The sequence below is a fragment of the Aythya ferina genome, assembly GCF_964211825.1.
Source record: "Aythya ferina genome assembly, chromosome: 13".
Taxonomy (NCBI): Eukaryota; Metazoa; Chordata; class Aves; order Anseriformes; family Anatidae; genus Aythya; species Aythya ferina.
Window position 1 is genome coordinate 2,607,278 of NC_140311.1, and position 12,056 is coordinate 2,619,333.

Here is a 12,056-nt window from a genome sequence, read left to right on the forward strand (position 1 = left end):
CTGAGTAGTAGTGTTATCTAAGAAGAAGGTGATGTAAAGGTCGAGTTCAAATGAGTTTATCTAGGGTAAAATTCTATTTTGTCTTATAAGGGCAGTCTTCTCTCTATTGACACCATGTAGTAGTCCATTATCTCAACATCTAAATATAGGTTCTTATTTTTGCAATAAATTAAGTATAGTCTGACTTGGTATTTAGACCCAATTCAGAGCCAAAGTAGCATCCATCTTGTAAAATAGGAATTACTGTATAAGAAGAAAAAATGTGTCTTTCTTAGTCTTTTTTTTTTTTTTTTTTTTTTAATAGCAATTAGATTACACCTTTTGCCCTTCTTCCATTCAAATTTTCAGAAGAATACGATTATATCCTATTCTTCCCTCACATTTGTTTCTTGTTGCTTTTTGCTACTCCCTTTTACTTCCTTCCTCATCACAGTATGGCTGCTCAGGTGCCTCCCACCTGACTTTCTGCAGCCTTTTTTTGTTTTTCTTGTCCACTCCCATAGTTTCTTGCAGTCACAAGGAAGGGTTGCAAAGAAGAGTTGTTCTTCCTAGAGCAAAACATGCCTCATTTGAAAGGATCACACATGCTTAGTTTGGCAGATGGAGCATCTTTGGTGAACAGGACACAAATCTCTACTGGACTTCTGCCATATTTTCCATGGATGTATGGCTTAATGCAATTTTGGAAAACTTACATGGGCCTAGGAAATCATGTTCTTTTATAGAGTGACTCTCCCTTTTCTAATCTTTCTCCCCCACATTTTATATTTTAGGTCCAAAACATGATTCCTTTGTATCTTCTCAAAACTTTGAAAAATATTTTAAAAGAAAAATACAAATAAAATAAAAATAGCAATAAAAGAAAAATATCTTCTTGCTCCTAATCACCTTCTTTTAGGGGCTCAAATAATTTTAAATGGAAATATTTCAGCTTAAAATCAGCTGAGATAAACATGCATAATAATGTTTTGGGATGCTGGAGACAAACACTGGGTAGCTTCACATATTTGGATAAAATAACTGTACAATCAATGAAAGTAAGACTATTTATGCAGTTTTCATGATATGATTGCATTATTTTTCTAAAAAGAAAATGCCAAAAGCTGTGAGAAAGATGCTTTTTGCTTGTAGTAGAATATACATCATTCTGCAGGGAATATTTACCATAAACCTTAGCCAAAACCAAACACTAGCCAAACATCAAAAAACAGATGAGTGAGAAATATGAGACTACAGAATGTTTCTATGAATATCTAGCTTAAAAGAAATACAGAGTAGTAGAATGTAAAGCTGATGTAGTAGCTTTTCTTAGACTTGAGCAGAAAAAAAAAAAAAAAAGAGAGATTTGTACATTAAAACTCTCTTTGGAACTTTTCTGGATGTGTTTGGCCCTGCCCTATGCGTAGAGCTAGCTGAATTTCCCCTGCCCATGCAAAGTATCCACATTCCTCCTTGTAAGATATTGGCTATTCACACAGTAAACTCTACCTCTTTCTGACCAATGTAGAAAATTTGAGCTGTACTTATAAGCAATATTGTGTATAGAAAAGTAGGTCACCCCTGGAGAATTTGGGACTCACTTCTGAGCAGGTGTCATGATTTAGGAAATTACCCTCTGCAATTGCAGGTAGAATCACTAAATGTGTGAGTGCTCCTAGGTTTTAAGAAGACAAGCCGAATTAAAGGTCCCCAAAGAAGCAGCTAATTTGTTTTCCTTTCTACCAGAAGCAGTTCACCCCATTTATTGTTGTTTCAGGGCTGAAAAAGTGATAATAGGCATCTAACACGTAGCTGCTGCTGCAGCTGTTCTGCGCACAGACCTCTGACTGCGCTTAGTGTTCATTGTGTTCTTTGATCTTAATTTTACTTTAGGGAAAAAAAATCTAGTAATAGGAAGCCTTGACATCTGTGAATTCTAGACGTGCGTCTGTAACGTAACTGTGACATCATTACAGGGACCTTGGGTTTTGAAGATCTTACAGAGGCCTGCTAGGAAAAGAAGGCAAAAAGAATGGTATCATTCATGCATTGCCCAACTGCTGCTGAATAATTGGTTTTAAAACTATTACTTTATGACTGCTTGTATGTAGAAGTACTACTCAGCTCCTTTTTCATAATAGGCTAAGTCTTTGTAAATATTAATACCTAAAAATGTTTATCATCTCAGTGGCTGTGATATGCCATTTGCTGGTTCTCAGCTGCTGTGGATTAATGGAGGAGTTACTAAAACTCTTGGGGTTTGGATCCCCATATGCTTCTAAATATCCAGCTGACAGCAGGAAGTATCTTCAAATGCTGGCTTCACTGTAGTCTGTAATGCGTAAGCAGCAGATTCAAAATTCTCTCTTGAATCTTCTTTGCAAGGATCTTAAGATCCTACATTCAGGTAACTTTATGAAACAGGGACTGTCTTACAGGAGACTCACAACAAAAGCTCTCAAAGTAGTCTGTGCATAAAGTGGGACATTCCAGATAGGTCCCCACTCAGAATGTTCAGAGAAGGTTATATCACTGCAGTAGTAAAATGCACTATTATATAATTTATACCCTGTTAAGTTATTTCTGTCCCAGGAGTTAGCTCTGCTAAATGCTTGTCTTTTTTTTTTTTTTTCTTTTTTTTTTTTTTCTTTTTTTTTAATTTAAGCATACTGGAAATTTTCACAGATTACAAAATTCTTAAAAATTTGTATAATCAGAAGACAAATTTGGGTTGCTCTGTTTGGTCAAATATTAAATACAAATCAAAGAAGTGATTAGTATCTAAAATGATTTTCAAATCAATGGAAAATATTATTAGCAACTTATTATAATTAGAATCATTTTATATTGCTTCTAGTTTATAATCCCTTACTGCCAGAGCTCCCTTAATCAGGGGCTTAAGAAAGTAAACAGTATAGATTGTAACTATTCTAGATACCAAAGACTAGGTCAAAGGTAAGGAATATTTAAAATAATTATTCTTGCTTCTAGACTGTATTCATGGCCATCATTTGAGAATTTTTTATCTGTATCCTATCACCTGTGGAGAAGCCAAAATGATAGCAATCTAGCAAGATACATCAGTTTGTTCAGATAGAGTTATAACTTTCATTTAACGGTGGATTTAGTGACCCTGAAGGTAATACAAAGAGAATTGGGATATTATAATTAAGAGGACTGATAATGCATAAGAGTGATTTTATCTGATCTTTTTGAGCATTGCTTATGTGATCAAGGGATACTTCATTTATATGCAGCTGATTTAATCAGCCTTTGCTTTCAGTAGATATTCTATGAATTTTACAAGCTGAAATGTTATTCCTTGCTCGAGATTATGGGACACTTGAAGTTGTGTTGTTATCTTCATATGGTAGAAAAAGAAAACATGCTCCTGGAAGGGAAAATAGGAATGAGTGTCACAGTTGCACTTTGTTTAGTAATGCTTAATAAATGAAGAAATAGCAAGTCACTTCTGTTTTCTAAAAGAAACAGCTTTTTAAAAATAAAAAATGCAAAAAATTTTGGTGATGCTTTTAAATGGCTATAACTGCTCTGATAGCAAATCTGCAGAGAGGTGTACATCTATTCTGTTGATTTCATGTATTCAGTGTTTGGTAGGTGACAATTCTCAGCATTTATTACAAATAATTCAACAGGCATGCCTGTACTTTCAGATTCTTACAACTTTTATCAAATAGTACTGCTATCCCTCATCCTTTTACTTTTTCTATTCTAATTCACTATCCCTCTTTTCTAACCATATAGCACTATTTCTCATTTGAAATCCTGATTACTAATCTTATCAATAGACTGCGCTTTGATTTGTATGTCCTTTAATATGCTAGTCAAAAGTCACAATACTTGAGTCCTCTAAATTCGGTGTTTTGGATCCAACTATGTTAGTTATTTCAATCTTTTCTTAGCTCATTCTTAGCCTTTCTACTTTAGCTCTATGTTCAGCACCATTCTGATTGAATACTGAGTCAATATGCAGGTAACACTGAGACTGGAGATAGACTGCATTTAACCTTGAGTTTTATGTCATATTATGCAATGATTGATTTTGCAAATACCCTAAAATAATTTGTTTGATTTGTTGCTCTTTTATTAGACTGGTACAAGTTACTCATAAGTGATTGAGCCTCCTTTTTCTAGCTTCTGAAATTTGTTTCAAAAATAGTATTATACATGGACATGAAACAAGCATTTAGAAGATCAACTGTCTTAATTTATTTGGGAAATATCAGTCTAGGCCATTATAGCCATAAAACTCCATATGCCTTTTTCCCCCTCTTCATTCTTTTCCCTTTCACTTCTGTAACAACTGCTTACACAAAAGGAAAGGTGAGGAATAACTCAACCAAGTATGATACAGACAAATTAACAGATGACATCCTAGGGTTCCTTTATGTATAAATTAATCAGTTCTGTCACTACCATGTAGAGAATTTGCTTGTCTGAAGAGAAGGAAAGGTCAGCATTTCTTCTATTATCCATGGATCTGAATATCTGAGGAATCATTTAATTTTGGAAGCAGTATTTGAGAGACATAAAACCTTTTAAAAAAATCTCTTCTAGACTGTTGAAAATGTACCCAAATGAAAAGTTACGCTCATTGTACATTAGACCACATATTCCTGACCTTTCATAAGATAACTTTTGAACAGTTTTCAGAATGCTGATTGCAGGCTATTTCTGTAACTACAAGATTTTTGCTGGTAAGAGTCTGTGATTACTGTAAGGAGACACATTGTTGGGTTTGCATGGAAGCAAATAAAACTTGACTAAGGACTTTTCAGATAAAAAAGCAGATGTATTATTCATATTGTATATTGGCTGAGAGAAAGAATGGAAGCATTGAAACTGACACTTTCCAGATGGGTCAAAGCTGTGATTAAAGAAACAGACCAGAAATCAGGGGGAAAATGCCCAGCAGGATTGAAGTGCATTTATGGCATTCTCATGGGTAGACAGAAATGGAGCATTAATGACAAAATCTGCCTTGCAGCGGTTTGGGCTTCTGTCCGTTCCTTTACCAAATGTTGTAAGTTGAACATTTTTGTTTTTTAGTTGTTTCTTTTAATCCGTGTAATCTACGGGCAGCTCAGAACTTCTAAGACTTACCTATTAACTTTTATAATTTTAATTCAGTGTCAATGTTACGCATCTTTTTATGCATCTATTGGTGTTATCCCATCTTTTCACTGCAGTCTAGAAATTTCCTTTGATTCAGGACTGATAGATGCTTTTAGCTGACAATGCAGCAGTTGTTTATACTGGTAAATTTAATTTCTCTTAATAATGGAAACTATTATATGAAAAAATACCATTTCCTGTCTTGCTGACTGAAGCCAGCCTATTGTTTACTGTCAATTGGCTGACAGATTTTTGGGAATCTGTTAAAATGTCCATAGTCCTTTTAATTCTTTTTAAAAAGATTTCTTTCAGTTTCTTTTCCATTCTTGCACTCTTTTTCTATTTATATGACATATGGAAAAGCATTCGCATTTTTAAGGTTTTCCCACCTCTGTTTTTTCTTACTTTTTAAAGCATGAGGGGAAAAGAAGAGTGTAATAAATTCTGTGATGGGTCAGACAAAGTTGACTCAGACTCAGCACCATGTTTCCATCAGTGCCCAATACTTGTAATTATATATGGGTAGCTTCTGGTGATGCTTTCCTGCTTTGTTAGCCTTTAGAGAACTCCAGGAGAAAACTAATAGATAATAATTTAATAATAATAAATAATAAATAATTTTAATTTAAATTAATTAATACATTTAATTTTAATGATAGGATTAATAATAAATAATACAAGTTAATAGATAATAATTTTGCATCTAACATCCATATGAATTTTTGGTATCCACGGCATCCTATAACAAAATGATATGGAACATGGCTGCAGGATGCCGTGGATACCAAAAATGTTAATTGTGTTAATGAATGAAGGTTCAAAACAAAAGGAGCTAACTGCAGATTTTCTACATCTTAGGGGCTTATATAGCCCCTTTATTGAAGGAGACATTGGCTATCTGCTTCCTCAGAAATCTCTTGAGTTCATAAACCTCCATAACATTCCCCTTAGTTGCCTTGGGAGACAAATGAGTTCCTTTTCAGCTTTCCTCTATCCTTATTGATATTGAGGAACCAGAACTGTATGCTATTAAAAGTGTTGGTGCACCACTGCTGTATCTGTACTGACCTAACAGCCTTCACTATTGCAGTGTATCAAAGGGATTTATGAATACAACTGCTGCTAAATATCTAGAGAGAGATTTTTGTGCACATAGTATTTATACGAGAAACTTATGCAGAACGTGTCCCCTTTTCTTAACAAGAGAAAAATTCACAAACAGGGCTGCTGAACTGGGGCTGTCTCAGGCATTTCCTTTTCTACCCTGACATAGTGTGCACTGCTGTTTTGTCAGGATGCTAATCATTCATCCTCAGAAAACTGAAATTTTCCTGGACCTTCTCTGGGGATAAAGAACTCAAACTGCACTCTGCAGTTGCCTTTCTGAGAAGTCAGCAGCACACCAGTTTCTCTACTATAGGGAAATTGTTATTAACAAGCACAATGACTCTTACTAAGAATTGGTTTCTATTCTTTACATCCAGATTGCTTCTGGGCGCACAAAAAGTGATCAGTAGACTTCCTTCCAGCAGCAAATGGAACTGTTGCATCCCATGTTTGCCAGCCAAGAAGGCAGTGTTAGGATATCACTACTGCAAAAATATTACTGTTTTTCTGATTATGTAAATAATCTTTCTTTAGTTAACTGTTAAATCGCTGTGGTCTTCATGAATTTCCTGTTTTGAAGTGCTTCCAGAGCATCAAAGAGAAGGTAGCAGGGAAAGAACTGTATAGACTTTCTTTAGGTGCAAACATCTGACAATCACATCAGATCTGGCCCAACAGTTACATGCTCGTTAATGTTGTAGTGCTTATAAATCTGCTTACGTATTGCTAAAGTTAAGATACCCAGAAAATAACACAAAGGAAGATACATATTTATCAAACAGAGAAGCAAATTCAAATTGCTTCTGTAATGACAAGGGAAGGAACCATATCTGCAGTATATGGAACATGTGTAGGTCTTTCCTAAATGTCAGAGTATCAGTTCAAATGCCCTTCCATAAGCTGTTACATTTTAAAACATAAATAACTCCTAAGATGACAGTCCTACATTATTTATTTATTTTGCATTTCTATTTTTTCCTGTTTAAAAATATTTATTCCTTCCTAGTTTATTACCAACTCTAGGAGTCCATTATTTATACCTGTGGTAGATGTTGTTGCTGCTATATGAAACGCACAGCTAGCCCTGAAACTAAAAACCTATGATTTATTTCTCCTCTTCTCTATCCCAGATATGCTAGTTCTGCCATTGACCGTCAAGGAAGCACATCCATGAGGAAGGTAATGATTTATAAAATACTTTTTTAAAAAAATCAATTCAATTGGCATACTTTAGAAGATACTAGAGATATTCAATTTTTTCTGTATTATGAAAAAGCTGTAAACAAACACCTAGCAATAATTTCCGTATTCAGAGAAGTATCTACTGCAACCACGGCATGTTGGTGTGTATGCAGTACTTTTAGTTAAATTTAGTTAGACCCTTATTATGTGTTCTAAGGTGTGTACTAGTTTGAGGAGGAGGAACATCTGGGGAGAATGTTGCCCGAAGGGAAGAGAAAATTTTAAAAACTCTTAAAATATTTAAATGGTGATCATACTATGACAGAGATACATATAGGATCTAGATTTTCAGTGATACTGGATTTTGATTTTTAAAGAGTTTTATAGTGCCAATTTTAAAGGTCTTTAATGCAAAATATATAGACATTTTTATCATTTCATATTTTGGCAATTACTTCAAAGAAAGGACAAGCAGTGGAAACTTCATTTATAGAACACCTGTTTCTTCAATATGACTTAGTACTTGGTTTGCCTAAGTAGGCACTAAGTAACTTTTGAAAGCTACCAGATGTTGTTCTGCCTCCCAGGGATTTATGCAGTGATGCTGAAGACCAGTGACAGCAGTGGAAGGTGTATGGCTGTATTTTCTGAAGTTTGTGAAAAGCTGTGGTTGTGTTTGTTGATATATTGACTCTACCTGCCAATCCCTGCCTTGCCTGCTGCCTCCCCTGGCAAGCACTTGAACCTGGTGCTGTTCCTCAGGATCGTGGTACTGCAAATAATCTGCTGCGTGTAATCTGAGGAGATCAGCACTGTGTACCCTCTGATTTGTGTACTTTACTAGCGGATGCACTGATTGTCATGTTTTGAACATGTTTATGTTCTTCGCTAAAAATCCCTGTCTATAACTAGCAGAGGTATGTGCAAGCAGCCTTGCATTAATAGGCTTGGTTCCCTTCATCCTGACAGGTAACTGAACCTCTAGTCTCCAGGGCATTTCTTAAACGAAGCCTAACTTTTCATGTGGTGGTTCTGTGACACCTAAACAGCACTTCTACTGCTTCACTGTGATTACGTTGATGTCTCGTTAATTTAGCTTCATGTAGCACAGATTCAGTTCGATCACTTTTTTTTTTCCTGTGGTGTGCTTCTGTTGGGGGTGAGGTGGGGGTGGGGACGTGCGTTTTGTTTAATACTCTGCTTTGTGTTGTGGTTTTAAGATGAGAACTTAAATGCTGACAACCACAGTATGTTCTCCTATCATCAATCTGTTTCCCATAGCAACTCTGACTTGTTTTAAGTTGCAAGTTCTGACTGTTTTCCTACAGTTTTTACCACAACATTAATTATATCTTAGTTGCTTTATCTCTCAGAATATGAAGCTTGAATTCTCTAAGTTAGCAGTGCTAATTAAGCTTTTGTTCCCAAGACATAGCAAACCTTTCACTTCCTCTAGTTTTCTTGCTTTGAATGCGTTCTGTGTATGCATAAACAAAGCATAGTAGGATTATTTAACTTATGTTTTTGGAATAGCTGGTATTTTCAGCTCTCGTTGATTTGTTGTACTTGCATTTTCGTTACTTTAAAAACTGCTATTCTGAATGATCCATACCGGTTTCTGGTGAGTGTCCTAATGCACATATCCTCCAGCTGTTCATTTTCTTTCAGCTCTTTAATTAAATTACAGTTTTCAGATGTGATTAAATGTACAGGGTTCTATTTCATTACTGGATTTTTTAGCCTAAATTGTGTAAAAATGTAGTGATCTCTTATTCACAGACACATGCTCTATCCTAACACATTTCTATGCAGAAAGAGGAGCACTGACCAGGTTCTTTCAGCCACGGTCACCACAGAACTCCTCTTGGCACACTATGGCCAGTTCTGCTGCTGCAGCTTACAGTACATCAGTGAAACATCAGTGTTGCTGTACAACTGTTAACTTTCTCATAGCTTTTGTTTTGTTCTTTCATTTTCTGACTTTTTTTTTTTTTTTTTTTTTTTTTTACGGTAGCAGAGGAACAAACATTAATCTTTGCCTTCTTTGATGCTCAAAACAAGGAGATAAATTCGCAGCTATCAAGTCAATGGAGAATATGTACTATCTTAGCAACACAATGCATGTACACTTACAGAGCTTGTCACCTGTCAGAATTACAGTATTTTTTGTGTGAAGCATTCATCCTGTGACTGACTGGGAGAACAACCTGAGATAAACAGAACACAGGATGGAGCTGAGACAGTTTGTCTGTGGATGTGCAAGCTGGTGTTCTCTGAGCCAGCTCTCTCCAGAATAAATTACTGATCTCTGCAAGACAGTAGAAAATGTCCATGATGTTCAATACTGTAAACTGGTGATTGTTACAGAAAGGTTAAAAATAGGCCTGAGAATGTGCAAAACCACTCCTTCCTCCTCCACCTTTATTTTAAACTAAACTTTGCCTCAGTCTCTCAGGTAGCTTGGGTCCTCTTTTCAGATACTGGCTTTTGGTAGTGCTTAAAGTTGCTTAAGTTGGAATCCTCCATTATCCTAAATATAAATGTTAAAAAAAAAAATCTTAATGTTACTTTTTCTTTGAGTAATATGGTATTTACACTCTTACGTAATATATGGTTTCACAGTTGCTTCTGTGGCATGCATTTGCTTTCTGGGCATGGCGATTCATGAGTTTATATCCTCAGTTTTCAAATTACTGCATGCCCATTCTTAATGATTTGATTGCAAGAAGTGTAAATAGTAAATGAAAAATTAGATTTTAATTTGTAGGTTTAGCACTGTGTTGTTTTCTTTATGATGTTTATAATAGTAAAACGAGAAAAACAACAAAAGTTATCCCATGATAACTAACCCTAGGATAACCATGGAGATGGCAGTGAAAACTAACTGTTTCTTGTTTCTACTACTACCTACGTTGTTTTTTCATAGTTCCTTTTTGTTTGTTTGTTTCTTACAGTCATTCCATTACGCTTCCCTCAGGGTAAAATCCAGAAAATGGTCAAAAGGTAACTTATTTGAGTTAACATTTTGAAAGCAAAAAATGAGAGTTCTTTACTGATGGTGGTGGTCAGGATCAAATGACAATTCTTCAATTAAATTCAGTATAGGAGAAATGTACACGTGCATTTTAATGGAAATGGATTATTTTTCTTTTTTATTGACTTTAAAAATTGACTTTTAAAACTCCCAGAATTTGACAGGCCTACTAGTGATAAAAGTAGCAACAGAAGATATATGGAAGAAGTACTGTTTACATCAATACACAGATTATGTTTATGTCATTCTCTGAGTTTCAAATTGAAGGCTAAATGAAATATGTTTTTACTTTGGAATGATGATACAAATCTTAATCAGATAAAAATGCGACCCTAAAAGAAGTGATCCCTCTAGAGACTAACTAAGCCTCTACATAAGGCCCTTTTGTTTCTTATTCATCCAGAAAGCAAAGCTGCAAAGCATTTGGAATTTAGAAACTGTACGTTCAATCTCCTCTCTGAAATTGGAGAAGATTTGGCTTGAAAGATTTTAAATTGATTTATCAGTAAAAATTAGTAACATGCTCATATTGAGAAGATACTATATTAGAAGAATTAGAGAAGATATTATATTAGAAGATACTATATATTGAGAAGAATAGCATTCACACATCTTACACTATCATCACATTCTCAGGGAGCTCTCTAACGGGTGGGAGCAGAAGACGGATTTCCTGCAAAGACTTGGGGCATGGAGATTGTGAAGGCTGGCTGTGGAAGAAAAAAGATGCCAAAGGTTATTTCACACAGAAATGGAAGAAGTACTGGTTTATTTTGAAGGACTCTTCCTTGTACTGGTACACAAACCAGAATGTAAGTATATTCTGTGTTTGGAGAAAGACAAAATTAAACATTAAGCTTTAGCATTCTTTTAAATAAAGTCTATTTTTAATATTTGATAAAATATTAGAGCTAACTTTAATTACCATGTCTGAGTCACTCAAGCTGGAAGTACTTCACTTGGAAATATTTTTGAAGTCTCCAAAGTTGAAGTCTAAGCCTGATAAAATAAAAGAAGTTCATGGTACTCTTAAAGTAATGAATATGTCAATAGCTAATATTTTTCCACAGATAGTATTTGTTTGGAATAATAGAGTGTTCGCATTCAGCTGTCCTTAGTTTCAGTTGTATGGGGAGATGTATAAAGTTTTGCCGTTTATGTCAATTAACCATTAAAGCAGGTATGAAAATTGGAATTAGCCAATCTTTCTCTGAAAGTTGTTCTTATGTAGATGTTCTTCTTGCTTTTTGCTGAATTATTCTGGAGTTTGAAACTTCTCATGTGTAACACCTTGTGCTCGGTGACATGTTATTGAAAACCAGTGGACCTACACTTGTGCAATCTGGATATCTGTGGGAACAAAATAATTGAGGGAAGGCAGGGCAAAGATCATTAGACGGCTATTCTCCCATTTGTTTGCATTGAGCCTCACTGCCTGTTCTAAGCTGTCTGTGTACGGCCTGCTTTGATTTACTGGTATTTGGTCTATATTTTCAATTTTCTTCAAGAGGACAATTTGAATAGCATTGTTATCCTCAGTTTTAGTATTTTCTCTGCAGCTCAAAACAGGATTGTTGCAGGCTGTGAGTGAGAAAGGCATTCAGGGTTAGGGTTGTAA

At 35.2% G+C, this 12,056-nt stretch overlaps 1 protein-coding gene across 3 annotated transcripts in view; it reads left to right on the forward strand.

Moving 5' to 3' along the window:
* The window catches only part of LOC311443969 (connector enhancer of kinase suppressor of ras 2-like), a 169,043-nt gene that overhangs the window by 135,992 nt on the left and 20,995 nt on the right, over positions 1-12,056 (forward strand). For all 3 annotated transcript variants that reach the window (XM_084534663.1, XM_084534664.1, XM_084534665.1), the window contains 3 exons: positions 7,353-7,401; positions 10,359-10,407; positions 11,075-11,250. In XM_084534663.1, coding sequence (XP_084390789.1) covers positions 7,353-7,401; positions 10,359-10,407; positions 11,075-11,250 — 274 coding nt within the window. The remainder of the gene's footprint in view (positions 1-7,352; positions 7,402-10,358; positions 10,408-11,074; positions 11,251-12,056) is intronic.